The 26,075-nt window shown below is 40.7% G+C and overlaps 1 protein-coding gene and 1 long non-coding RNA gene across 3 annotated transcripts in view; both read left to right on the top strand.

Moving 5' to 3' along the window:
- Positions 1-5,928, top strand: part of LOC140225231 (uncharacterized) — a 106,549-nt gene extending 100,621 nt beyond the window's left edge. Inside the window, exon 3 of the long non-coding RNA XR_011900377.1 lies at positions 5,899-5,928. This is a non-coding gene — a long non-coding RNA (uncharacterized lncRNA). The remainder of the gene's footprint in view (positions 1-5,898) is intronic.
- Positions 5,929-6,109: 181 nt separating this feature from the next.
- The window catches only part of Ih (hyperpolarization activated cyclic nucleotide gated potassium channel Ih), a 122,348-nt gene continuing 102,382 nt past the window's right edge, over positions 6,110-26,075 (top strand). For both annotated transcript variants that reach the window (XM_019044713.2, XM_072303702.1), the window contains exon 1: positions 6,110-6,612. In XM_019044713.2, the coding sequence (XP_018900258.2) occupies positions 6,242-6,612 (371 nt within the window). In that variant the 5' untranslated portion in view covers positions 6,110-6,241. The remainder of the gene's footprint in view (positions 6,613-26,075) is intronic.

Genomic DNA, 26,075 nt, shown 5'->3' with positions numbered 1-26,075 from the left:
GTCGATTTTTTTGATTTTTTTTTTCTTTTTTCCTTTTTTTCATAGAGCGGTTTATAAGATGATGCTTCTTCTCTCAGTGTCGAACTCACTGCACTCTCTGAAACAAAATTTCACGAACTCACGGCCTAAACCTCCATTCCGAGTTTGAATGCATGCAATTTGACATCCCTGTTGAAAAGATGCAAAGAGGCAACATTATCTTTTATTTTCTGCGCCCCCGTCTAATTCTCATTCGATTTTCAATTCGAACAATGCATCGTCAGCACAAAAAACGCAGAGCCGACCCAGAGGAAAAAAGGGTTTCCAGACTCCAGTTTCGTTTTGAGATTTTTATAAGCCTGACGGCGCGCGGCGCGGCGCGTGGCAGTCTCTCGCAATATCAAACGAGCATTCAGAGGGAGTTCTGCTTTCGCATCACGTGGGGCAGCAGTTCAAGTCTAATATTCAACACTTCATTATTTTACCATCTCACTGAAACAAGACCGCGATGGTATGCTGAAAGTGTTTTACTGCGTATTCATTTTGCACCTGAAAAGTAGTTTTTAGTTTATACCATCTAACTAAAAGTAAATTTATCATTTTAGTGGTGAAACCGATACATCATAGTTTTAACAAAATCGTATTTTCAATGTAGAAATACACGATACAATTTAAAAGGTAAACTCTTTCACGATGTAGACACTAACTATGTAATAATACAATTATAACTATACTGCCGCGCTAAAGAAGAACGCCGTATGAACATTCGAGAGTTGCCAAATCTCATTCGATAAAGTGTTTATTTTTGAGGCAAATTATGAATATTTTTCCTTGACATTTTCAGGAACTTCAGGTGAAATTGCGAACAAAATTATATGAAAAATTGGAAGAAAAATATTCATATGTTTACCAGGAAATTCGTGTTTTATCAAAGGATTTTTGGCAACGCTTGATTGTTCATCCGGCGTTCTTCCTTAGCACGGCAATATAAATTAAGATACTTTTTGTAATACTTTCACTTGGACTTTTAGCTTTACTGCACAATATAAAGTTTCATGAATATTTTGACGCATAACATGCCCAAAAAGGTGGAACCAACCGGGAGTTAAAACGGTTTGAAGTCTGGAATTCAAAAAACGTAGTATTAAAAGAGACTGAGGGAATGACGGGATGACACTTTTCCTAACCCTTCTTTTGCGTCTTGGTTCCTTTCTATTCAATTCAGTCCAAATTGAAGGTACCTCAATGTTGTTAATGTCAGCGCCTGGATGCAACTATTCGCACTCAGATGATGTCAGGTGTTGCATACACACACAATTGTAGGCGTTTTGGTTTCTTTCATTGCAACCAGGCTTCACTTGTTTACCGCGGAACGTGGGTGATGCGCCTGATGCGGTCAGCATTGGCGTAGCAATGCATCATGGCCAAATCGTGAGATTTGTAGAATTAATTGACCTATAACGAGGGTGTTGAGAGATTCTCGTGGTGAAGTTTGCGAGAACGTAATGCAGTCCTCCTACAAAATGAATCCTCGTGCATTTGAGATTAGAAGATAATGATTACAGAGTGATTACATAATAATTAAAATGAGATAGCTATACTACTGTTCAGAGGTATTTGTATCCCAATATTGTAACTTTTTTGTATTAAATGTCCAAATATTGATCATTGGAGAGCATTTCATACAAGATAAAGAGCAAATTTGCGAAGAACGTAGTTAGCCTTAGAAGGAACTGTTGCCAGCTTTAGAAACAATTCATAACACTATTATTCTAGCCCTCTATTTTCGAATCACCATGAATTTAACCTGCGTTTCAAATTTACCTTTTTCAAAAAAATTTACGAACCGTAAGTTCGGTGTTCTACACTGCCATACTGGGAAAAAAAAACACATTGGATCTAGAGTCCAGACATTTGAAAACATTGACAAGAAAAAATACTCTTGATTCAATCGGATTTTTGCTTGAATCAAAAGGAGATCCGCTTAAATTAAGAGGCTTGGTTCTTGATTTAAGCTAGATTCTGATTGAATCAAGAGTACTTTTTCTTCTCGATGTTTTTAAGAGTCTGGACTCTAAATCCAATGTGTTTTTTTTCCAGTTTTGTTTTTCTACTCTTTCTAGAATTCTAGAGGTAGGTTGAAATAAAAAAGCGCTCCCTGTCGGTTGTGCGCTTAGAAACATCATCTTCGACCACTGAGTGAGAGATTGCATCTGAATTTGTAGAGCGGCAACGAATCATCCCTTAACGAAGCATTATAAAATCATTAACGGGCGCTTTGGACAAAACGGAATTCCAACGTCGCGGCGCGGCGCGGCGGCGGGGAATATCCTCGCGTGCGTTTAACCTTTGTCTCGCGACTCGCTAAACGCTCGCCAGTCGCGGCACACTCGCCCGGTTCCACACGGAAGGTCCGGGCCTCTAAATTTTCATTTTCGCCCGCGATAAACCACCGTTAATGCTTTCCCCTCCGTTACGTTTCCGCATTTGGCACAACTCGACATAACTTGCACTTGGAAATGAACCTTTTCGTTCGTATAACTCCTCGATTTCCAGGGCTCACGAGAGATCGGAGAACCGAGCGACGTCCAGTACGAACAACAACACACAGCTGTTTTGATTTTATTAAAAACCTACTTCTCGGCCCAACCGCACGGTGGAACGAGTCAACAGGACTGCCGTCCTCAGTAAAAAAGCCGTAACTCCATTGCAGTTGTGTTTAGAGTACCTGTATTGTATACGGGAGAGTATTGCCATCTCAATCCTTTCACTATACAGAAAAAGTGTGCCGCTCTCTGATTGGTCGGCTATCATGAAGTTGGACTATCAAAGTTGGACAAATGTAAACAAACTCCAGCCCCTCCACTCCTAGTTTGACCCGATGTAAACAAACAAGATGGCGGAAAAGTTCTGCAAAGCTCAATACGTGATTTTGGGTGTGATTTTTTATATTCAACTTCTAAATTGAGTTCGGATCGAACTTTGATGAATATTTTTGCCGAAAATTAAGCTTTGAGTGTGTTTATCATTCATTTCTAGTGTTTCTCAGGGTCGGATTGTTTACATTGGTGCAACTTTGGACCTCCACGATAGCTTGAAACTGATGAACCAATCAGAGAGCGGCTCAGAGATGGCAATACTCTCCCGTATACAGGTACTTTAGTAAAAACGCTCCATTGCAGTTGTGTTCAGCTGTTCACTGACAAAATTGTTCACTATCTAGAAACCAATGACCATTTTATTCCTTTCAGCATAAATACGTCCATAAAATGGAAACTCCAAAGATCATTAAGTGGATCTTGTTACTCGCGTGAAGGAAGTTTCAGACGCTTATCGAACATTCGTGGAACACTACCTCTAATTTTAGTTTTTTTAAGACACGCCATTCATTGTAAATTAATTTTTACATATTTCTTGATTTCTCAAAGCATTCGTCCATCTTTGAAATTACAACTCCAGTCCTGACTTCTGCGATGCTCGATTGCTTCAGTTTTCTTAAGTTGCCCTCGGAGGAGAATAACCGCATCTCAATCTCCTTGACCAGGGAAGCTTCGTCCATCCAGCAGTAAACTTCCCCTAACTTTGGTCAAACTACTTTGTTGAACTTCAGATAACCTTATTATATGGTTTCGCCAAACCAGTTTCAACCACAAGAAACAGAGACCCTCAAGTGCAATGCCGGCAATGGTAGGAACTTTTTTCAAACCGGCGTTGTACATTTAACACTTTTTTCGGCTGCTGAGCTACATGCTAATCAAAGCGCCCGATAAGTTTGCAAAGATGGGCTCAGCACAAAGTTCAAAAGTCAGTTCCAGGATTTATTTAATTTCATAGGAGGTTGAAATTCCAAAAGTGAAAAAATTTCACACCTGTCGCGAGGGAAAATTAAAAAGACTATAAAGAACTGGACATCATCATGCCAAGATCGAACCAAGAGAAAAAGGTTCGAAGTTTTTTTCTACGCAAGATTCAATTCCGAAGATAAATTTCATCGTCTATTTTTACACTCGAATAATATTTAGAAAGGAGGAAAATATTTAGAATTTCTAAGGAGAGTCAAAAAAAAAGCTCCTACCGAGGCAATGTCCCTCTAGCTAACCTCTCACTGAACCCTAATTTCGAATTATTCGGCTATCGACAGACCTTCTGCCGAACTGCACCTAGGTTCAGCTAAGAAGATCCCTGAAAATAGTAGTTGGCTCCTTGCAAATGGTAACAAGCACCTCAACGGGACTGGGTATTGTGATTGCACAGAGCTATTATTTTACACACTCCTGTTGCTATTCTACCCAGATCCGTGGATATTTTGGCGCCAAAAAGGTTGCGACATAACGACCCGGCACCTTATACCCCTGTCCTTATATCAAAACCCTGAGAAGCACTCTACGAGAGGCGCATTCCTAACGACGACGCCTGCTCGCAACTATTCGTGCTGTCGTGATGTCGGTGTTGCATGAACACAGAATTGCAGGCGTTTTGGTTTTTCGAATTACAACGCGCTTCATTGATTGCCGATTTCTCGTACAATTTCGGGAGAATTGACGTAAACCCCGAAGTATATATTTACTAAATCTTGATTTTAAACTTTAAATCCTACCTCATTTTGCTATAGAGTGTGCTGACTGTTGGATTGGTGCGTAATTGGAATTTCTGTCAAACTTCCTCAATTTTCATTCGAATCTAATTTTAATTGGACTACACTTTGCAATTAGGACTTACAACTTCTGGCTCATTCGTAAAAATACTTAAGTGCATGGGGAAACTAATGATATATACGTTGTTTCCACACTAAGTCACAACTGTAGTTTCTAATTATGCAATATGTAGTCCAATTGTAATTTAACGCATGATACGGGAACTTTCGCGCAATTTTAAAAATACTTTAGATAAAATCTTTCCGTTTCTAGCAGGAAGCTGAATTAGGACATGGAGTAAGTAACGAGGCTCTATTGTGGTGAAGCTTGCCATTGTTAAGCGAACTCAAAACTCGGTTGGAGTTCGGGTGTCGCTGCTGCCAGCAATCATCAGCAGACTAAACCCAGCGCCAGCGGTTAAAGGATTCTAAAATAGCATTGGTGAATGATTTGAGCCCAACGTGGCAAGAAGCGTGGATAATAATGTGTTAGTATCAATTATCAATTGTGAGCTACGCTGTCGTGCTAAGGAAGAACGCCGTATGAAAATTCGAGAGTTGCCAAGTTTCCTTTAATAAAACGCTCATTTTTGAGGAAAGTTATGAATAATTTTCCTTGAAATTTTTAGAACTTTTTAGTGGAACTTTGAGCAACATTATCTAAAAAACCGGAGGGAAAATATTCATGAGTTTAACACAGGGTTTCCACGGTCAGGAAAAACCGGGAAATGTCAGGGAATTTCAAAGAGTCAAGGAAAATGACGAAAATGTCAAAAATGTCAGGGTAAAATTGTCAAGTCATCTTTATTTGCTTTCTAGACTAGATTTGACGTTTCAAACAATAGATTTTGAGTGAAAACTATCTGAAATTATGTCCTTCTAACCATCTAGTATATTTTCAATTTTCAGGGGGTATTACCGAAATGTGACAGGGAAATCAGGGAAATGTCGGGGGATTTCATTTTTTAACCTCTGTAACAACCCTAATAACAGGAAATTTGAGTTTTGAGTGAAAACTATTTGAAACTATTACTAACCTTTTCAACTATCTAGTATATTTTCAATTTTCAGGGAATTTTACGAAAATGTGACAGGGAAATCAGGGAAATGTCAGGGAATTTCATTTTCCAACCTATGTGGCAACCCTGTTAACGGGAAATTTGTGTTTAATGAAAGGAAACTTGGCAACGCTTGAAGGTTCATACGTCGTTCCTCCTCATCACGGCAGAATGCGCGATGTGCCGATGTATACATACTCATTGCGTGTGTGTTTTCCTCTGTTGCAGGGAGGGAGAGAGCTGGAGCGGCGGTGGCGGGGGTGGGGGCGGTGGAGGGGGTGGTGGGGCCGGCGGTGGAGGGGGCGGCGGCGGCGGGGCGGGGGGCGGCGGCGGGGGGCGCGTGGGGGGGCTCAAGCTGGTCAACGGGCGGCTGTCGGCGTCGGCCTCGCAGTCGCCGTCGCACGCTCAGTCGGTCGAGGAGATCCGAAGCGGTGGCGGGGGGTTCGCTCAGTCGGCGCGCTCTTGTTTCTCGCGGGATGACTCGGTCAAGATCAGCATCGAGAACACGGACTCCCTGGTGACAGCCCTCGACGACGAGACGCTCCTCCTGACCGAGCTCGGGGGCCCGGACATGTACAACCACCGGGGCAGCGGGAAGGTCCACTTCACCGGGGGTGGGCAACCGGACGAGTTCTCGCTCTACGGCACCCCTAAGGAGGAGCCCGGGCCGCTCCCGATGGGGCACCACGCGGGCCACGGGTCGTCCGGCGCCGGGCACCACGGAGGCGGTCACAGCGCCCTCGGCACCAGCGCTATGGGCCTCGGGAGCCACGATCCGAGCAGCAAGCAGAGCTTCCTCAAGAACCAGCTCCAGGCCCTCTTCCAGCCGACGGACAACAAGCTGGCCATGAAGCTCTTCGGCTCCAAGAAGGCCCTCATGAAGGAGCGCATACGGCAGAAAGCCGCAGGCCACTGGGTCATACACCCTTGTTCCAGTTTTCGGTGAGTACCGCTACTTGTTGCATGCTCTTGCTCCTATTTCAGCCCCGATCCCGCTCCACCCCGTGGCCCTCCATCGCCTCCAGCTCCTCCCTCCGATACACAGTAGATGGAGTCAATTAGAGAGGTTGGACGTAACATTTTTAACTGAAACTGCAAATTTTGATGTTTATTTCGTCACATTTTGAATTTTAAGGGGTGCTAGCACTCTGGATGAAAAAATCAAATTGGATCTAGAGTCCAGACTCTTAAAAACATCGACAAGAAAAAGTACTCTTGATTCTATCAGAATCTAGCTTAAATCAAGAACCAAGCCTCTTGATTTGAGCGGATTTCGTTTTGATTTAAGCAAAAATCTGACTGAATCAAGAGTCCTTTTTCTTGTCAATGTTTTCAAGAGTCTGGACTCTAGATCCAATGTGTTTTTTTTCCAGTGTACACAGTGGAGTCAGTCAATCAGAGAGGTCGGACATAACAAACTAAAACTGCAAATTTTGATGTTTATTTCGTCATATTTTGAATTTTAAGAGGTGCTAGCAGTAGAAATTTTGCGAGAAAACCGATGAAACCACATTTAGAGCCTCAAAGTTTTACATAGACAAAGTTATGAGCGTTTAAAGTTTCCAAATTTTGTCGAACCTCTCCTATTGACTCGATCCACCGTGCGATAATAGGGCCGTACTAAATAAAAACGTAATATAAGCCACCAGGCATTGCCTAATTTCCTTCGATGACTCACGAATTGTCAGAAAAATTTGAGAATTTTTCTCGTCCAATATTTCCGAGGATTTCGTTTGTAATTTTATCTATAAAGTCTGAGAATTTCAAGGAGAAGTATTTATAACTTTCTTGAAAAATGGATGTTTTCCGAAAGGAAATTTGGCAATTCTCGAATATTTATGCGGCGTTTTTCCTTAGCACGGCAAAATAGAATTTCATTTTGCGGAGGGGCACCAATGCTAGGAAAATCCCACCTTCGAGGCAGATGGATTTATAGATAGATGAGTAAATAAGTAGGAAGATAGATACATAAATAGATACACAATGTTTTAAATTTTTTAAATTTTAAAAAATGTTTAGTGTATAAATATTATTATTATTATTATGATCACAAAAACACAACAAAAGAGACCCCCTGGCGTATTTGTCGTGAAGAGGTTATCTTTGAATTAGCATTAGATAATCGTCTAATCGCGCACAGCCGCCTGCTAAAAGGAAATGAAAACAGACATTTCTGCCATGGATATCCCCTCATAAATAGGTGATTTTGTAAATGTATCACGTTATTTTGGCTAATTTGGGTCCAATTTAAATAAGGTTAGCAAAAAGAAGTCAAGCTCCTGTTTCATGAAACCGACCCGTAGGTGGTTTTGAACTTGTCTACAGTAACTTCATTCGAGGGATTTGGAGGACAAGGCACATAAATGCAGTTTTTGAAAAAATTGAGATATTGATGATTTCAAGTAAACCGAGTCTAATGAATATTCTGTAAAAAATTCGCTACCGAATTCCGATTTTTCAGCATCAAAAAGTCAGTTTGAACTTGCTTTCCCCTATAGGGATCCGTGTAATTTCGAAGCATCAAACGCGAATTTCTCGAAATAAGTAGCAAAAAGTGCACTTGTGCGCCTTGTCCTCCAGTCTCCTCAGTTGCACACGTTTAAGCTAATGCTCAAACAACCAGAGGCAAGAAACTTTATGACTCTGCATCATGCTTCATTGCTCTTTTTACCTTCATTTCTCCCGCCGAAAAAACGTAACCCTTAAAAAGATTCAGAATCCGCACCTATCTCCTAATGTTGATATCATAGAATCTTTCCTTTGGAAAAGGAAACGTCAAACCTATTATTCTGTTTCAATTAATGATAGGTGTTGGTTCCTTTCTCCTAAGTTCAATCTAGCACCACGTCAAATGATTAATTATAAAAATTTTAAGTAGGAGACATTGTCAGAAGCAGCTATCTGGGTAATCAAATCTGAACAAAGTACGGACATGTGTTCTTAAAATTATTCAAATGTTTCCATCTTGCCAGTTCAGACCCAAAACTTAAACCTCGCCTTGGGATTTATTGTATTTTTATGTCCAAAAAAGTACTTTTTGAGTGAGATTTTGAAGGAAAATTTAAAATGTATAATACCTAAACCCGTACCTTGTCCGTAGACATATTCATTGCACTTGCATCCCCTCTTCGCGTTTTCATCATTAAAAAGATTGCAATATCTGGCTTCAATATGTGATTGTCAACATGTGAAGTGTAAATCCTCATTTTTTTCTATTCTTTTATTTCTATTCTTAAAATTGCACCATAAACATAGCCAGGGAGAAATCCTTGTAGAAATTGTTACGTTCCAAAATTTTATAAAAAATTTTAGGACCGCGCTGTACGGTGTATTTGACGTTTTTAAATGAGCAAATCATGTTCTACGCGTCATTTACCATTACAAATGTCTCGCAAGTCAACATTTGTTCATGGTTTAGTGATTCACTGGTTCGGAATTTGATCACTCATGGAGGGTTGAAGGGATCGGCACGTTTCACTGACCTCCAGACGAAATTGCATATGTATTCTTGAACAGCCCTTAAGCAGTGGCGCACAGTAGATCGAATCAATTAGGGAGGTCAGACATGAAATTTTTTACTAAAACTGCAAATATATATGTTTATTCCGTCACATTTTAAATTTTTAGGGGCGCTTCTATTAGAAAATTTTACGAGGGAACCAAAGGAACCACTTGCAAAACCTCAAAGTTTTGTATAAATTGAGGTATGAGCTTTTTAAGTTTCCAAAATTTGTCAGACCTCTCCCATTGACTTGATTCACTATGTAGCTTGGCGTACTTTGCGATTTATCGATTTATCTGCCGTTTAAACATATTGAAAATGATCGATAAATTTGGTGTTCGCAGATAATACCGATCAATAGGAATACCAATACCGAATACCGATTGATAGGAATACCGTATGGAACCGATTAATAATAGGTTCCTTAATATATCTTCAAATGGGGAAATATCGATAATCGATCATTCACCCCTCACCAGTCACCACTGCCCTCAAGACGATACTAACAGTCTGCAACTCGACAACATGGAATAAAGATGAAAGAGCCGAGGCAAAGTGCACTGTTTTTCTTGCTCACGGCTCCTGCTCGTCCGTGCAACTTGTACACCACTCTGCCGTGCTAATAAAACGCCATATGAACCTTCAGGCGTTGCCAAATTTCCTTCGATAAAACGCGAATTTCCTGGTAAATTTTTGAATATTTTTCTTCCAATTCTTCAGATAGTGTTGTTTGCAATTTCACCTAAAGCTTCTAAAGATTTCAATGAAAACAATTCATAACTTTCCTCAAAAATGAACATTTTATCTAAGGAAATTTGGCAACTCTCGAATGTTCATACGGCGTTCCTCCTTAGCACGGGAGCACTGTCAGAATCGGGAAGTGTCCGCTTAAGCGCGCACCTGAGCTCAGCTCCCGATATTTTCAATCGAAATCATCGACGGCGGATTAGGGGGGGGGGGGGGGGCGAATGCATCCTCGGCCTGACCTCCGGCTCCCGGCTCCGGGATGCTAGCTTTGAACGAGCTTTCTCTTCAAGTTTGCTCAAGGCTTTCCTTTAGCATTTCCAACAACGTTGTCGAGTGCCCGGGAAATTCGTGGGTTTTTTGCGAGTTTTTCACGTACCGATTTGAATCGGTTGAGCCAGTCGCCGAAGCATATTCACTGATTATGAGGAAATGCCAAAAAAAAAGGGTCTCTCTCTTTGTAGCCACTTTTTGAGGCCAGTTCCGGCGGAACGTTCTCAGTTTTGTCAGGGCGGTTCTTAGAAATTAGGTTTAAATGAACTGCGTTCAACAGAGAGGAACCATGCTACATCAGCTATTGCTAAAAACTGCCAAAACAAGTTTTTTTTTTTTTTTTTTTCGAAAGGACGTTTGTAAGGATTCTTATGACAATTTTACGGAATTTGCTACATACCAAATAGAAATTCAATGAAATTTGCACAAAAATCCGCACAATCGTTTTCAAGTACGATATTAAATGCCCGATTAAATTTGGCAATATCTGACGAGGCTTTGGTTTCTTTCTGCTGAACGTGGTAAAAATTTTACTTTTCAATTTTTTTTTTCAAGTTTCCCTCCTTCTCATATACGTAATTGAACTACATTTTTCAGATTAATGGAGAGTTCACATGTGTCCGCAATTTTGTGAATTTCGTGTTTAAGACGAAACCGTATACTAAGTGGACTGTGCTTTACATTATCTTTGGTTCCTGAAATGAACAATTATTTGAGGGGATAAGTCCAACCTCGGGTCATACCGTGATCAATCTGCACCATAGGTCAATATAACCCACCCACCCCCCTTCAAAAAAAAAAATAAAACTAACCAAAGAATATGAAACCCACGTTCATGTTACTTTATGTTCAACTACCTCCATGAACTCAAATGTCGGTTAATTATCCTTACTGTGTAGCCACCAAATCAGTCTACAAGAAACCACTATTTATTGCTCAGATCAGAATCAACATCCAACTTCTTCTTCCTCCTCCTCCTCTTCTTTTTCTTCTTCTTCTTCTTCTTCTTCTTCTTCTTCTTCTTCTTCTTCTTCTAACGACTAGGGCTTAGTTTATCAGAGCACAAGAAACTATATATAAGTATTTAAAATCTAAAAATCACTGAAAATAAAGGACTCGTCAAATCAATGAAAACAGCATAAAATCGTCAATCATCCTCAGGAGTAGAGAGCCAGCTTCGTGCCCATCTCTTAGGCGGTCGTCCAGGTAACATCCAACTTAACCTAACCAAACATATTTCCATGTAAGTTCCATATGGACGTATTTCTGTCAAACGGAACTATGTGCATTAAGACATGAACCCTGAGATCCATAGGAATATGTGCATAACAAGCCTCACGTCATAATGCACATAGTTCCGTTTGATAGAAATACGTCCATATAAGCTTCGATTATTGATAGATCGTGGCCCGGTCATTTAATGGGTCTGGAAGGAGTTTCGTCGCGGACGTTGGGGTGGGACGTTTCGCAAAGGAGCGGAGCGTCGCAAAGAGTCGGCGATGATTAGTGGTGCGAGCTGGAACGTGGCATAGAGCCAGGCCAGGCGGCTCGGTGGTTGGAAGTAACCGAGTTCGTGTCATTTACCACTGATTCACTGAATGGCGTTACATAATAGTTAAAGGGCCGCCTTTGACCCGGGACTCGAATGCTTTTAGAGGTCAGGTTTAACACCCGGCACATTGTCCTGCGCCCGCGAGGTTGACTCGCGTCGTTACGGCCGCATACCCACCAACCCGGACTCCCAGGCTCGGGAACACAACAGTATGTGCAAAAAAAGGTTGTGTGTTACGTCATTCTCAAAAAGGTTTAAGCTTCAGAAATGGAAGCACGAAAAAACCGTAGAAACTGTATTAATCGACCCAGTATTAGCCTAACGGATTATTGATGATGTGGTTGGTCAATTAGTTGCTTTAATGTTTCAACGCTCCGAGATTCAGAGCAGGTCATTTAGTAATTACGGTTACTATTTTTACTGACTGCAACTCCCGTGCGTTTTTGAAGAAGTTAGAAAAGCGAAAGTGCCTTCAATTTTGAACATGCCACACGCACATCTGAGGAATACAAACAGTTGCATCAAGATGTCACAACCGCAATCCAGAACCAGTGTAGTAGTTACTATTTTACTATTTATATTTTACTATTTCTTTCGCATTTTCATTTTTTGTCAGGTCTTTTGGAGAATGACCGATTTTAACTGGTAATTATCTGGACTTACAAATACTACATGATTCTGAGTTGGTTGTGGCGCCTTGATGCAACTATTCGTGTTCCTAGGATGTGCGTGTGGCATGTTCAAAATTGAAGGCACTTTTGCTTTTCTAACATCTTCAGAAACGCACGGGAGTTGTCGTTAGTTGCAACAGAGTGCCTACTTAGAGAAAGTAGGTACTGATCTGAGATTCAGAATAGGTCATTTAAAACGGGTTTTACTGTTTTCCTCGCATTTCTACTTTCGGTGTTTAAGTGTTCATCAGAATGACCGGTTCAATTGCACTGATGAGCATGACAGAAAAACGCACCTTTTTTGGGGAGGGGGGTAGGGGTGAGTTAAGATTAGTTCTGAATTCAGCTATTCGCGAATTGTACTCCGGCGGAAGTCCAAAGTCGAGAAAAATATTTTAAATGCAAAAATAGTTGTTAAAATTCGGTCTTAACATTGAGTTTTATAAGGATATAAAAATTTCAACCTTTTTTCTCGGTTCAAACTTGGTGTGACCCCTTGTTCTTCTGTTGAACTCGGCTTAGTTGTGCCTGTGAGTACTGAGCAGAGAAAAAACTGATAAAGATCATCGATGATGAATGGTGAACATGGGGGCAGGAAGTAACCTCCAAATTTTATCAGTATAAAGTAACTGTTTTTTCCCGGTAATTCTCATGATAAAGAATATAAACGTCACATAAGAAAGTAGATTAAATCAGACTCTTAATCCATGCATTTGATCATCAGAGATTCTTACACATCAATGACCGAAGCTCAAAACCACGTATATCCATTAATTGTAACGCTGTAGACTTCTTGCCATATTTTATATTTTCTTTGGAAGCAGAGTAGTCGGCGTATTTTGAAAAGTCCCTTGATTTATCTACAATTTAAGCAGTTATGCTGAATGAATTTTTAACCATAAAGTTGGCTTGCTTCTCCTATGAACAATAAAATTGTAGCAAAAGTATTGAACAAATAATTTTTGGGATCGATAAATCCGAAATGTAGCGTTACGTATTTAATGAACTCTGGCTCTGGAAGGCATTGAAAAAGCACGAAAATTGTAAGTTAACTCTCATTTAAAGGGCTAGAAAGGAAAGGCATAAGTGCAGTATTTGAAAAATATATTAATGAATGCAACTAAAATTTGTCTTAGTATGTATTCTGTGAAAAATTCACTCCCAAATTCCAATGGCTAAGCGTCAAAAAGTGAGTTTGTACTCTCTTTACGGCTTTAGACTCAATATAATTTTGAAACTTTCAGCACGTAGCTAACTAAATATTTCTCGAAATAGAAAAAAACTGCACTTGAAAAAATGAGCCTCGTCCTCTAACCCTCCCCCCATTTATATTACAAAAATGTGGCTTTAATGAGGCACGTCTGTGCGTCTCCTCATGGCGCCATGAAGGTCAATTCCCGGTTCCGTCACTTGCCTCACTCTCAACCCGAAGTCAAAAGCACAGAGAACTCGCCCTGGTTTTTCCACCTCGGACGCGGAAAAGCTGCGGCAGCGACGTAAAGGTTACTCAAATGCTAACTGCACATGCCGCCGCGAGACCCATATTTCACCGGCGAATAGACCATTTATCAAAACTCCGCCGGAGCCGCAGCCGCACTGCTTTTATTGATGAGCAGTTTGCATACCGACAAGGAGTAATGAGTGACTTATCATTCGGCCTCGGCTCCCCCCCCCCCCCTCTCTCGGTTGGAATACTCCAGTCACCCGTTTCTCAAACTTGGATATTTCTTCGGTCGGGTGCATGACGTCATGATGACAGGTGAGAATCGTGTTCTTGCATCGTTGTGTTTTGAACTTTCTACCTGTTGTGTGTACGTTACGCCCCACGGTGGATCGAGTCAATCAGAGAGGCCGGAATTAAAATTTTTGACGAAAACTGCAAATTTTGATGTTTAATTCGTCACATTTTTAATTTTAAGGGGTGTTTCTAGAAGAAAAGTACACGGGGAAATCAATGGAACCACTTTGAGAACCTCAACATTTTGTATAAAGGGAGTTATAAGCTTTAAAGTTTCCAAATTTTGTCCGATTTCTCCTATTGATTCGATCCACTGTGCGGCGGTGTTTCCGCACTGAAAATTTCGAGGCACATTTCGTTATTTCGCCTTCAATTTTCGGGGTAGGCCAGGAGGCATCCTCCTCGTAGCAAGCTACCTATTCGAGAATGAGTCAGTTGCGCTGGTCACAGAATCTTGTTTTGATATTTCGTTGGTTCCCTCACGATATAACGTAACCCCATTTCAATGTTGCCAAATTTCCCCTCGCAAATTTCCCATTAATCAAGAGAACCTCGGGCATTTTCAACTGAAAAATTCACTGATTTTTCTGTAGATTCCATGCAAAACCAGAAAAATGAATTTTTTAATCAGAAAAATTAAAATCTCACAGTTTTGTATCAACGGAGTTATAAGTTTTTAAAGTTTCCGAATTTTGTCCGAGGTCTCCTATTAACTCGATCCACTGTGCGCCCCTTTGGCGAAATTGCCCAGCCCGTGAACTAGACAGCCAGCTCGCAGCCTAGCCGATCTTAAGTCTGGAAATTACGCTAACCATTTGTTAATTTTAGTCGCAATCCAACCTACGCTAACCGACGAATGTCCACCTCTGGCCGATTTCTGACGGGCATACCTCGAGGTTTTTAACAGACCTTAAAAATATCAAAATAAAAAGCAACACGATTTATAACAATTTAAAGGTCACGTGTATCAAATTTACAATTAATTTTTTCAATTAATTCAGGAGTTTTCAATTAAAATTTACGAGTTTTTTCTCACAAACCCGTTATCTGAGTATTCCAAACCCACCTATGAAATTCATTATATCGAGGGAAATATGTATAAAACTAACAAGCATCCGAGTAATCAAAACCGATCAATAGAAATTCGATTTATCGAGGAATGGATGATTAAAACTAACAGGTATGCGAGTAATCAAAACCGATCAAAAGAAATTCGTTTCATCGAGAGAGAAATGAATGAACTAACAGAAAAATACTAACAGAAAAATGATATTTCTCTGCGTTAATATCCATTAAAATTTACTCAGGAATTATTTCGAAAGTTAGAAATTAGAAAATCCATGAAAGCCTAAAATTCGTTGACCAATTACAGAGTGACACTTTTTTGTAGTAAAAAAAGTAAGCTGCAATACATAGTTTCTCTACATAGTTACTCTGTTATTCGGATGCTACAATTGCTACAACTATCGGCAACTCTTATGCATTTCTGAAGAGTTGAAAACAGCGAGAGTGCCCTCAAGTTTTGATCATGCAACACGCACAGCCGTGAAACTCGAATAGTTGCATCAAGGCGCCTTAGTCATTGTCAGTCCAATCTTTGTAAAGCGGAGATACCTCCAATTTTGAATATCCAACACGCGCATTCAAGATACTGAAAGTATAAGCATTTAAAAACTCGTAAATGTGTTTGCATGAAAAACCTTTGAAAAAAAAAAATACATCTTACTTTGAATACTTGTTTTGATGCTGTCTGGTACTTTTATGTTTCGTTTTCCAAGTCAAATTGTTCTAGAAGGTTTTGCAGGGCCGGATTAAGGGTGTGGTCACATGGGCCGTGGCTCATGGCGGCAAATTTTGCAATTTTTGTAAATGTAGGTATAAAAAAAATCGGATTCAGAAAACAAATTATCAGTGAGAAAAGGGGACAAAATCTTTCTTTCCTGAGAGTATAGTAATTTTTAATTTTGTCGTTTTTCGGTGATACAAGAGACAGCATCTTTAATTAGTCGAGTTAAGAGAGGAACTAAACACGCAATTTGGCCTGGAGCTCAGCGCAGAGAGGAATAATGACGAGGACTTGAGATGAATAGGACAACCCCTTGGCGCGGCGGTCGGCATGTAACACACATTAGCGCCTACAAGACTGCAAGAATACTTCACGCATTGCATCAAACGCAGTGCGGTCATTCCGGTCAGCGTGAAACGGATAGCGCCTACAAGACTGCGTGAATACTTCACGCATTGCGTCCAACGCGGTGCGGTCTGCGCGGCGCGGCGCCGGCGGAAGTTAAAATCATTGAACCACATTTATGTTTGTTCTTTCATAATTTATTGGTTCATTTCTTATAAATGGAGGACCTTGTCCACACAGAGATAGGTTTACGGAACTTAACTTTCGCGCACAGTTCCGTTAAATTTTGCTAGTAGTGTTGACAGGGCTTTCAAAAAAAAATGTATCCAACACGAGTAGGTTAACGCGTCTTATGCACCCCTCCCCCTCCGGCACGTTCACTTGATAGTTTTTATTATTGATGTCTCAACATTAATGAGAAGGGGACGGCAAAATACAGGCGGCCCATGGGTGGCAAGTAGGTAAATCCGGCCCTGATGTAATGCCTAATTTTTTACCGACCCGCGACGCATCATGCAAGAAATTCCGTTTAATTGTTTTCGAAAGCTTTTCTTTAAGTTGCAAATACGGTAGAGAACGAATGTATTTTCCTTTTAGTATCCTGCCGTGGTAAGCATTAGTCGTAAATCCATCAAGATTTTCCCTCGTTCTTTGGAACTTAACACTTTATAAAATAAAAACTGTTTTACCCATGCACCCCAAATTTTCACGTTAAGTTCTTGATAGTATTTGCGAAAGAATTTCGTAATAACAATGTGCCAACACGGAAAAAATTAAATTGCTGATCTAACAATTTTGTAGTTGAAAAAAGTGACTGCGGTGCTTCAATGTAGATTTTACAATGCAAAAATGCTATTGTAACCACCCCCGTGGTTTTCAGTCACATTGAAACATTGCAGTCACTTGTTTTAACAATTGAATTGTTAAATCAGCAATCAATTTTTTTCCGTGAAGGTACATATGTTTTTCTGCTATGATACATCGTTTCCAAAAAATGTAAAATGGCGTTTACGGCGTTTTTGCGTTGCACGGTAGTACAGTAGTCCTTGCAGTAAAATAACTCCGGTCTGATATACTCTTAGGACTACTTGGCAAATGTTTCCTGCAGCGGAGAGGTGAAAAAATCTCCAGAGAGCTGAAGTAAATCAACACCGAAAGCCATACAGACACTTAGAACTGAGTCCTAAAGCCGTGAATGTGGGGTTTTTTGCCATTTTATCTCGACTTTTAGTATGCTTCTTTTTTTTTCCATTTACACGGGCCGTGAGACTTACCTGCACGGAGAGAAGCTATGATAACTGGAACGACTACCGCGTGGGAGGGAGGGCTCAGAGATCTTTGCCTAGGGACGAGGTGGGTTTTCTTATCTTGCATAGACCTTCCCTTGAGTCAGCTCTGCCAGTTGTTCGATAAAATTTGTCCATTTTATGTGAAACATTTCAGCAGTTTCAAGAAAATATTCACACCGTTGGTAACACTGCACCGAATCTCTCACCTTTCCTGTTGCGAGATCGTCATGGTAAAATACCGATTTCATCCAAGATGACTACTTAAATAAGCGCATTTAATAATTGCACTGTCAATGTCAGGGAGGGGGACCGACAATGTCGCCAATTTGCAAAAGAGAAGCGCTAATTTTTGTTTGAAATACGATTTTAGGTATGGTGAATTTTTAGACTGGTATATATGCGACACCTGTGCGGCCCATGGCGGCACGGTGTCAGGAAATCCCCGTATATTTATGAAGGACCTGAGCCCTGGCTTTGCCGTTGAAATACTTTGGCAAGGTGCTAAGTACACCGTCTCACCTTGCCGTTGTGGTTGATAAAGCATTAGCGTGTTTTGCACAGACCTCTGAATCACTGTCACTGAGACTGGAATAAATCCTCTACCCGTGAAGATTTTGGGAAATGAGGATAGCGATGAATTCAGCAATCAAAGAATCAATTTAAAAGGTCTTAGCCTTCCAGTCAAAGTTTAAATGATATACTGGAAAATAAAACACATTGAATCTAGAGTCCAGACTCTTAAAAACATTGACAAGAAAAAATACTCTTGATTCAATCAGATTTAAGCTTAAATCAAGAACCGAGCCTCTTAATATTGAGCGGATTTCCTTCTGATTTAAGCTTAAATCTGATTGAATCAAGAGTCCTTTTTCTTGTCGATGTTTTCAAGAGTCTGGACTCTAGATCCAATGTGTTTTTTTTTCCAGTGTATGTTTCTACTTCTTATTCTTTTTACTTTGCTAGAATGCTCACTAGACTTTGTGTTCTTTTTTGAATATTGTCTTTAAATATATTCTCCTTTTGTAACAAATTCTGGGAGCTAACTACAGAGGGGTTAATAGGCATTCATAGTCGCCAAGACATTGCTTTAAAATAAAAATTAAAAAAAAACGCCTAGAAATGATGAAATTCAACTTCTTTTCTCTTGGGCGATGACAATACTTCCTCTACTCGCGAGGGGAGCGAGAAAGTAAAGTATAACTCCTGTACTACCACTACTAGCATTACGACATAACTAATCTTCATTCGTTATTTTCATTTTTTTTTTTTTTTTTTCAAAATGTTCCGTAACTTTGTTGTCTGCTCGCTTCACTTTTCTGGTTTTTACGCCTTTGCCAATTTATCCTTTTTTCTGGCAAAAGTAAGACAATTTATTATTAGCATCCGAATTTATCCTCATGTTCCAAACTCCTATTACAAGAAGGCTGATTTCTCCGTTTTCATCACATCTTCCACATCAATCCCTCACATCTCTCTTGAGAGAGGCCAAGTGGATTTCTGGAGGGCAGGCACCCATCCCCCCTCCCCAAATAATAATAGTGCTAAGAGCGTTCGTATGTACCCGTAGCGACGCCAGTTCACGTCAGATCAGTGCATCTCTTACGTAGGTGTCTCGAGCAGCGCTACGATGCATTTTCCCGTCTTTAAAACCCAACGGAACTCATTCGTTTTTCATCCTAGTTGCGGGCGCAGTCGAAGCATTGAATTTTAATTATCCTTGCATGTTTCAACCCGAGCTCGGGCGTCGTGTATCAGGTGTAAATAGCGACGCTGGAATAGTTCTCGTCTGGATTGATGTTCGTATCGTCCTTCGCCATCTACTTAGATGGATTGGAAACTCGGGGCGCCAGAGCACTGCTAGACATCAAAAATCCAGACGTCTAGCTAAATCACTGGCGGATTCAGCAAATTGGCAACATTGTATTTTCTCCATATAAACCCATGGAAATGTATCGATTCTCGAAGTGGTCAGGTGCTCCGAGAAGAATCGACTATTTAACATAGGTTTGAATGCAGGCAATCCTGTGTTGCCAAAATTGCTGTATCCGCCCCTGGGCTAAATCCGCACCAAATAGTATCTGAAAGAGCCGGTGAAACGGCATAGGTATACAGAGACAATATACTTTAGAGACCCCTCACTTACAATCGGGGCAATGTAATCGAGTCGGGCAAAAGTTCAATTTCGTGGGTCAACGCTTTTTTTCGTCTAATGATGGTTGATGAGCAACTTGTTGTGCAAAAAATCAAATTTGTCTGTTTAAATGATGACTTGTGAATTCCGCGGGATGACTACTAAAAACACAAAATACGAAAGGAAACACATATTGCGAGCTTTTAAGACTTCAAAGTAAGCTCACATCTACCTTAAATTTTGTCAAAATCACGGAATTTTGTCCTCTGTAGCTTGTCCTTTTTGCAAAGATAAATCATTGTGATTCCTTTCAAGAATCCATTTCGATGGCTAGGAAACAATAGCCATTTCTGCAAAATGACGATTTTAAAGGATGAAGAAAAAACTATGGCATTTTGGGAAATTTTTTATTGGATTTTCAATTATTTTTACACTACTAGCTACTGAAGAATGCAGCAAAGTCGCGGAATTTCACTCAAGGTTTGCAAAAATTGTCCTGATTTAAGATGTCATGTTGAAGATCTCCTTAAACCTCCCACTGGTGCGATTCAACAAATCGGCGACATTGTATTTTCTCCATTTCAGCCAATGGAAATATGTCGATTCTCGGAGGAATCAGATGCCCCGACAAGAATCGATTATTTAGCATAAGTTTAAATGGAGGAAGTATTGGTGTTGCCAAATTATTGGATCCGCCTCTGAAACCTCCCTTAATCACAATGTGAAACCAATTGGACCCTCTGAGGAAAGGAACTGTTTAGGGAACGACTATAGATACAACCCTTCGCGTTGATTGAGCGTTTATTTAGCGTTGATTGGTGTGATTGAACTAGCGTTGATCTCCCGACACGCAATTAAGGGATGGCTGCCCAGGCGGCGAGGAGGGTTCTATCGCCGACGAAATTCTGAGCCCGTCATACTGGCGCGCTAAGGAAAAACGCCGTATGAGCCGTCAGGCGTTGCCAAATTTCCCTCGAAAAACAAAGAATTTTCGGAAAGATTCGTGAATATTTCTCCTCCGATTTTTCGAAGGATTTTGTTCGAAATTTGATCTACAAAGTCTGAAAATTTCAAGGAATAATATTCATAACTTTCTTCAAAAATTGATGTTTTTTGAGAGAAAATTTGGCAACATTCGAATGCTCATGCGGCGTTCTTCCTTAGCACGCCGGCGGCATAGGAGACCGAGGTGCCGGCGCCGCGACGCGACGCGTGCGACCGTATCAAGAAATCAAAAGCGAGCGAGGGAAAGGAATTCTCGCGGGAGCAAAGAGCACGGAATATGAATATTTTCCACAACATTAGTCCATTAACATATTTACGCTCGTCGTTTGATCGATACACCCCCTCCCCCGCTCCCCCGTTCCGCCCTCGCCACCCTCCCTTTCCATCCCTTTCGCAGCCCACCAAGTTCGAGATCGGTAAAGTTCCCCCGCGCTCCGACGGATAGTTCTGTCTTTCTCGGCCGCCGCAATCAAAGCCCAATACACGAATCACCTTGAACCGGGAACTTGCCCCTCTATCAAGGTTGCCAGATTGCGTGCAAAAACCTGGATATTTTACGTTGGGTTGAATTGGGAAGTTTGTTGAATTTTCAGCACGATCTGGCAGCAATGGTGCGATTGTATGGTCCTGTGCTCCAGGGTCGTTTACGAATGCGAGTTCCGGAAGACGGCGAGCATGTATGTGCAAAATTTAATCGATATTAACCGACACAACATGGGTGTAGAGGTAGGGAAAGGACGCGTGTTGATGACGGCGCGGAGATACAACTATTCGTGCTGGATGGATGTCCGTGTTGCATCTGAAAACTTGAAGGCGCGCTGGCGCGACGAAAGGTGATAGACCATTGCAGCGTTGAAATATTACCAACACTGGAGAAATAAAGGATTCATTTAAGCATGTTTTGGCATTCAGGAGTTTGCACCCAAGAAAATATCTCTTTTAAATGTAGAGCGGAAGATGAAGAAAGTCGCTTACCACATACAGAAACCTGTTTGTTACAATCGAATTCTTTATTGAATTAAGAGGAATTTTCTTGACGGCAAACGAAATTCATTTTGTGTTTTCAGTCAATGACAGTTTATTCGGTATGGATGAACAATTGAGCAAATTTCTCGGAGAAAAAAGGAACATTTCGCTTTAGTAACCAACCAATGAAGTGTCCAAGGAGATTTTCTGAGTTGTTATTTTGTACAAAAAGGAACTACCGTCTTAGAAATGTTAAGAAAGATACGAAACCGGGGCCTTTAAAATTTGGAGAAAAGCTGCACTTTTTAAAATTGCGTGTTTTTCGGTTCCTGAGTTGATTATTCGCGCTTTTAATGTGCGTATCACGTTCTACGCCTCATTTACCTCTAGCTAAATGTCAGTGGCGTGGCGTGAATTGCGATTTATTGATTGATCTGCCATTTAAATCCAAGAAAAGGATCGATTATCAGGGTGTTCGTAAAGAACACCTTAATTATCGATTATTTACTATTGCTTCAAACGGGGAAATATCGATTTATCTCAAAGCACGCCACGCCACTGCTAAATGTATTCGGAAGTCGAAATTCGTTTATGGTTTAGTGATCTATCCCCTCGCCCTAAAAAGCTTGGTAGCTGAACCCGCGATTCTTGGTCCCGGTTGAAAAAATTCGGTAAAAGTACAGAAAACATGGCATGGTGCCCCGAGCTTTCGGCAGTTTTTATCAGTTTGACCAAGAATCTTGGCCCCAGTTACCAAGCTCCCGCCTAAAATTTTCCTCCTTTGATGGCGTTCTGCCTTAGCTCGGCAACATGCGTTGCAATTTTAGATTATTTACACGAAAGCGTTCTAAAGAACAAGATGCACGCGGTAAAAAAGATTACTTTGAATATTACTGCGGATAAAATGGAACAAAGTTTCAACTCGCTCATAAGAAGCCGTGCGGTTCTCGTTTTCTTCAAACAGTTGAAAAGTTTATTTTCTACACAAATTATTTTCTTCTCAGCACGGCAGACATGGTGGAGGAAGATCGGAGGAGCGTGATTTCATGAAAATGCGTGATAAAGTCAGGTGTTATAAATAAACGTATGTATGCTAAAAGGAACTATGTTGCACATAAACCCTATGCACATTGCACATAGTTCCTTTTAGCATAAGTACGTTCATAGGAACTATGTGCATAAGGTTTATGTGCACATACTTCCTTTCAGCATAAGTAACGACTTGCTCATAGTTTCATTTATCATAAATACGTCCATACGTTCCCTGGAGAAGCCAGACAATCTTTTATTTGAAATCTGGATCAGGCACATCAGGTCACCTCAGAGTATGGCGAGTTATTTAGAATTAATAACTGACAGCTACCAAGAATGAAGCAGATGCTCTGTCCATAAATCGTACTGAAGAACAAAGCTCTAGGGCATCACATAAATTTCAATTTTTTTTCCTATTATTTTTTCTAAATGACTCTGTTGCAGAGAGCGATTACCTAACAATTTCTATTGGAATTTCCCGCTTGTTTTACGTTTCCAAGCTTTGTGATTAATTTCTGCATTTTTATTACATGTATTCTACTTCTTCGCAGCATGACAAACTTGGCAGTCCTTCAAACTTATCGATTTCTACCTTGTGCTTTGCAATCAATCAATTACGTGTAAATGCTACCTAGGATGACCCTATGGTGTGAAGTGAGTAAAGCTCGATAATAAATCATTTCATAGTGCGTACACTGGTATTATTTCTCTCACCAAATGCGTGGATGTGCTTGAAGAACGCATTCTAACACCAACTTGCACACGTTGCATTAAGCATGAAAGTTGTCGCAAATGATTATTAGGTATGTTTATACTTGCCTCGGGTGGCGTTACTATACACGTCTCCTTCGAAAAGTTTTCGCAGTTCATCCTCAATCTATTTCAATAATGGCATCGTTAAATCATATTTATATACAGGGAGTCCCATGATTAAGTATACGAATATCGAAAAAGACAACGCTTTGGGTCAAAAAAAGACGTTTTTGTAGTATAACTTTTTTTTTCAAAAACGCTTTTCCTGGGGGCCGCGGCCCCCCAAAGTTGGAGAAAAAAAATCGTCTTTTTTAACACCGTGACAATTTTTAAACCAATATTAATGAAAATTGATAACTAGAAATAGTTTTTAGAGCTCTTTTCATTTTTCACCTCCAAAAATGGGAACACTCATTTTAAGGGAGGGTTCAGGGGATTACGATATCCTGAGAGTCCACATCTACATCAAGACAAACTCTCCATGCAAAGATAGGGAGCAAATGCATTAGCAGGGTTGCCGTGTTTTCAGTTTTAGAGTCCCCAAATAAAGCGGCAGCCCTGTCAATGTATTTGCTCCCTATCTTTGCATGGAGAGTTTGTCTTGATGTAGACGTGGACTCTCAGGATAGCGTGGGATATCCCCTCCATTTCGGCCTCAATTTGAGAGCTTTTTTGAGCTTGGGAGTTGATTTCAGAGAAAACCAGTGGCACCACTGTGTTTCTCGCAAACTTTTACATAAGAATCAATTGTCAAATCGCAAATCCCTCACACATGCAACATCTCCATTGCTCTCTTTGGATTATCATTTGATCGTTGTTCTCCCTTCAAAAATCATTTTCTGAAACTAAAAAAATCTTAAAAATAACAAAACCCCGTCCACAAGATTCGATCTGTCACGCGTGCTCGTTCAGAGAGGGAATTATAAGTCGAGGCAGGTAAATCAGAGTTTGCGCGAGCTCATGAGGTAGATGATCGCGTCTTATCATTCGCGTTCTGATGACGCGAACACGCGTGATATGTCTACGGTTGCCCCGGTTCGATCGTTGTTCATAGAAAGCCTTTGAGCAACTGCGCGGTGTTTACTCTCCCTCGACAAACACGAGTTTTGGGGATTAAGAGGAGCAAAAGCTTCTCGGCCGTATGTAGTGGTTTTTCCTCGCCGGAGCAGACCTTTAAATCCCTTACACGCGTTTGCGCACAGCCCGAATAAACGGCAAATGAATTTCCCAGCCTCCGGAGTTTGATATAGTGAATACTTGGAGCAAGGCTCGCGGGTTAAATGGGTCAGTTACACGGGGAAACATCGTCGTTCATCTGACGTAAAGATGTATCTCGATTCCCGCACTGAAAAAAAATCTCGCTGTATTTACTAAGAAAAGGGTAAAATTACCAAGAATTCAGGGTTCTATTAGATCCCAGTTTTTTCTTGATAAAATTACCGTATATGGAATTGGTCCTTACTGAGAAATCTCGGTAAAATTATTGAACTTTCTCGGTAATTTTACTGGACCTTGGTAAAAACGCCAATATTTTTTATCGACTGTGGTAGAATTACCGAGATAAAATGGCAAAGTTACCGGGAATTGATTACCAATAAAAGTGGTATTCTTACCTGGAAAAACAGTAAAAATACCGGTTTTTAGGTAAGCCTGCCAGTCTGTCTTGGTAAAATTACCAATAATTGGTAAAAAAAAGTGAGATGGTAAAGGTACCAACGGACCGTGGTAAAAACGCCGAGAATGTTTTTTCAGTGCGCATGAGCCCCAGAAATCATGGACTTACATGTAAATCGGGGCTCAAGTGAAAATCGAGGTACGCCCTGACGTCAAAGGGGCGACGAAAAATCGACAGCGAAAGTGCAGGAGCGCATATTTCGGTTTGCTACGTCGCAGATTTATCGTACCTTAATTTTTAAATATGTCTTTTTTATGAATTTCATTACTTTTCCTCTTAGCGTAAGGAATATTCTATGAAAATGTCCAAGAAGGGCGTTGTAAATTAAGTTTCATTTTTTTAGCCTCAAAGTTCAAGTTTAAAGTTTATGAAAGTCCGAAATTAGTGCCGTGTTTCATGGAACAATTGGTTCCGTGTATCAAATTTTTCTCCAAATCGCATCAAAATGTCTTTAATTATTCCTGCACCATCCGATTGCATTCATTCACGAGTATATTCTCAGGAGGGAGTACACGTCATTAGCAATGTCGAGGCGTGAATGAACGATTATCAATAATTCACTATTTGAAGCTGTGGTAAAGAATCGATTATCAAGGTGCTCGCTACAAACACAGCCTAGCGCCGCGCCGCGCTGACCATACTGTGTTTGGCGCACTGCAAGAAGTATTCCTGCAGTCTTGTAGGCGCTTTGCGTTTCACGCCGACCGCTGCTGGACGCACTGTGTTTGACGCAATGCGTGAAGTATTCTTGCAGTCTTGTAGGCGCTATACGTTTCACGCCGACCGCATCGTGCGCCTGTCTATCGACGCTTTTTTATCGTTTAAAAGGCAGATCAATCGATGTATCGCAAAAAAAAATTATCGCCGCGAAAAAATTATGAAGCGCGAAGAGAAAGGAGAGTCAGAGAGCAGTCTCCAAAAGACTTTTCAAAAGGAATGTTTT

This window comes from Bemisia tabaci, chromosome 8 (genome assembly GCF_918797505.1).
Source record: "Bemisia tabaci chromosome 8, PGI_BMITA_v3".
NCBI lineage: Eukaryota > Metazoa > Arthropoda > Insecta > Hemiptera > Aleyrodidae > Bemisia > Bemisia tabaci.
This window is presented reverse-complemented; position numbering and strand designations above follow the sequence as displayed.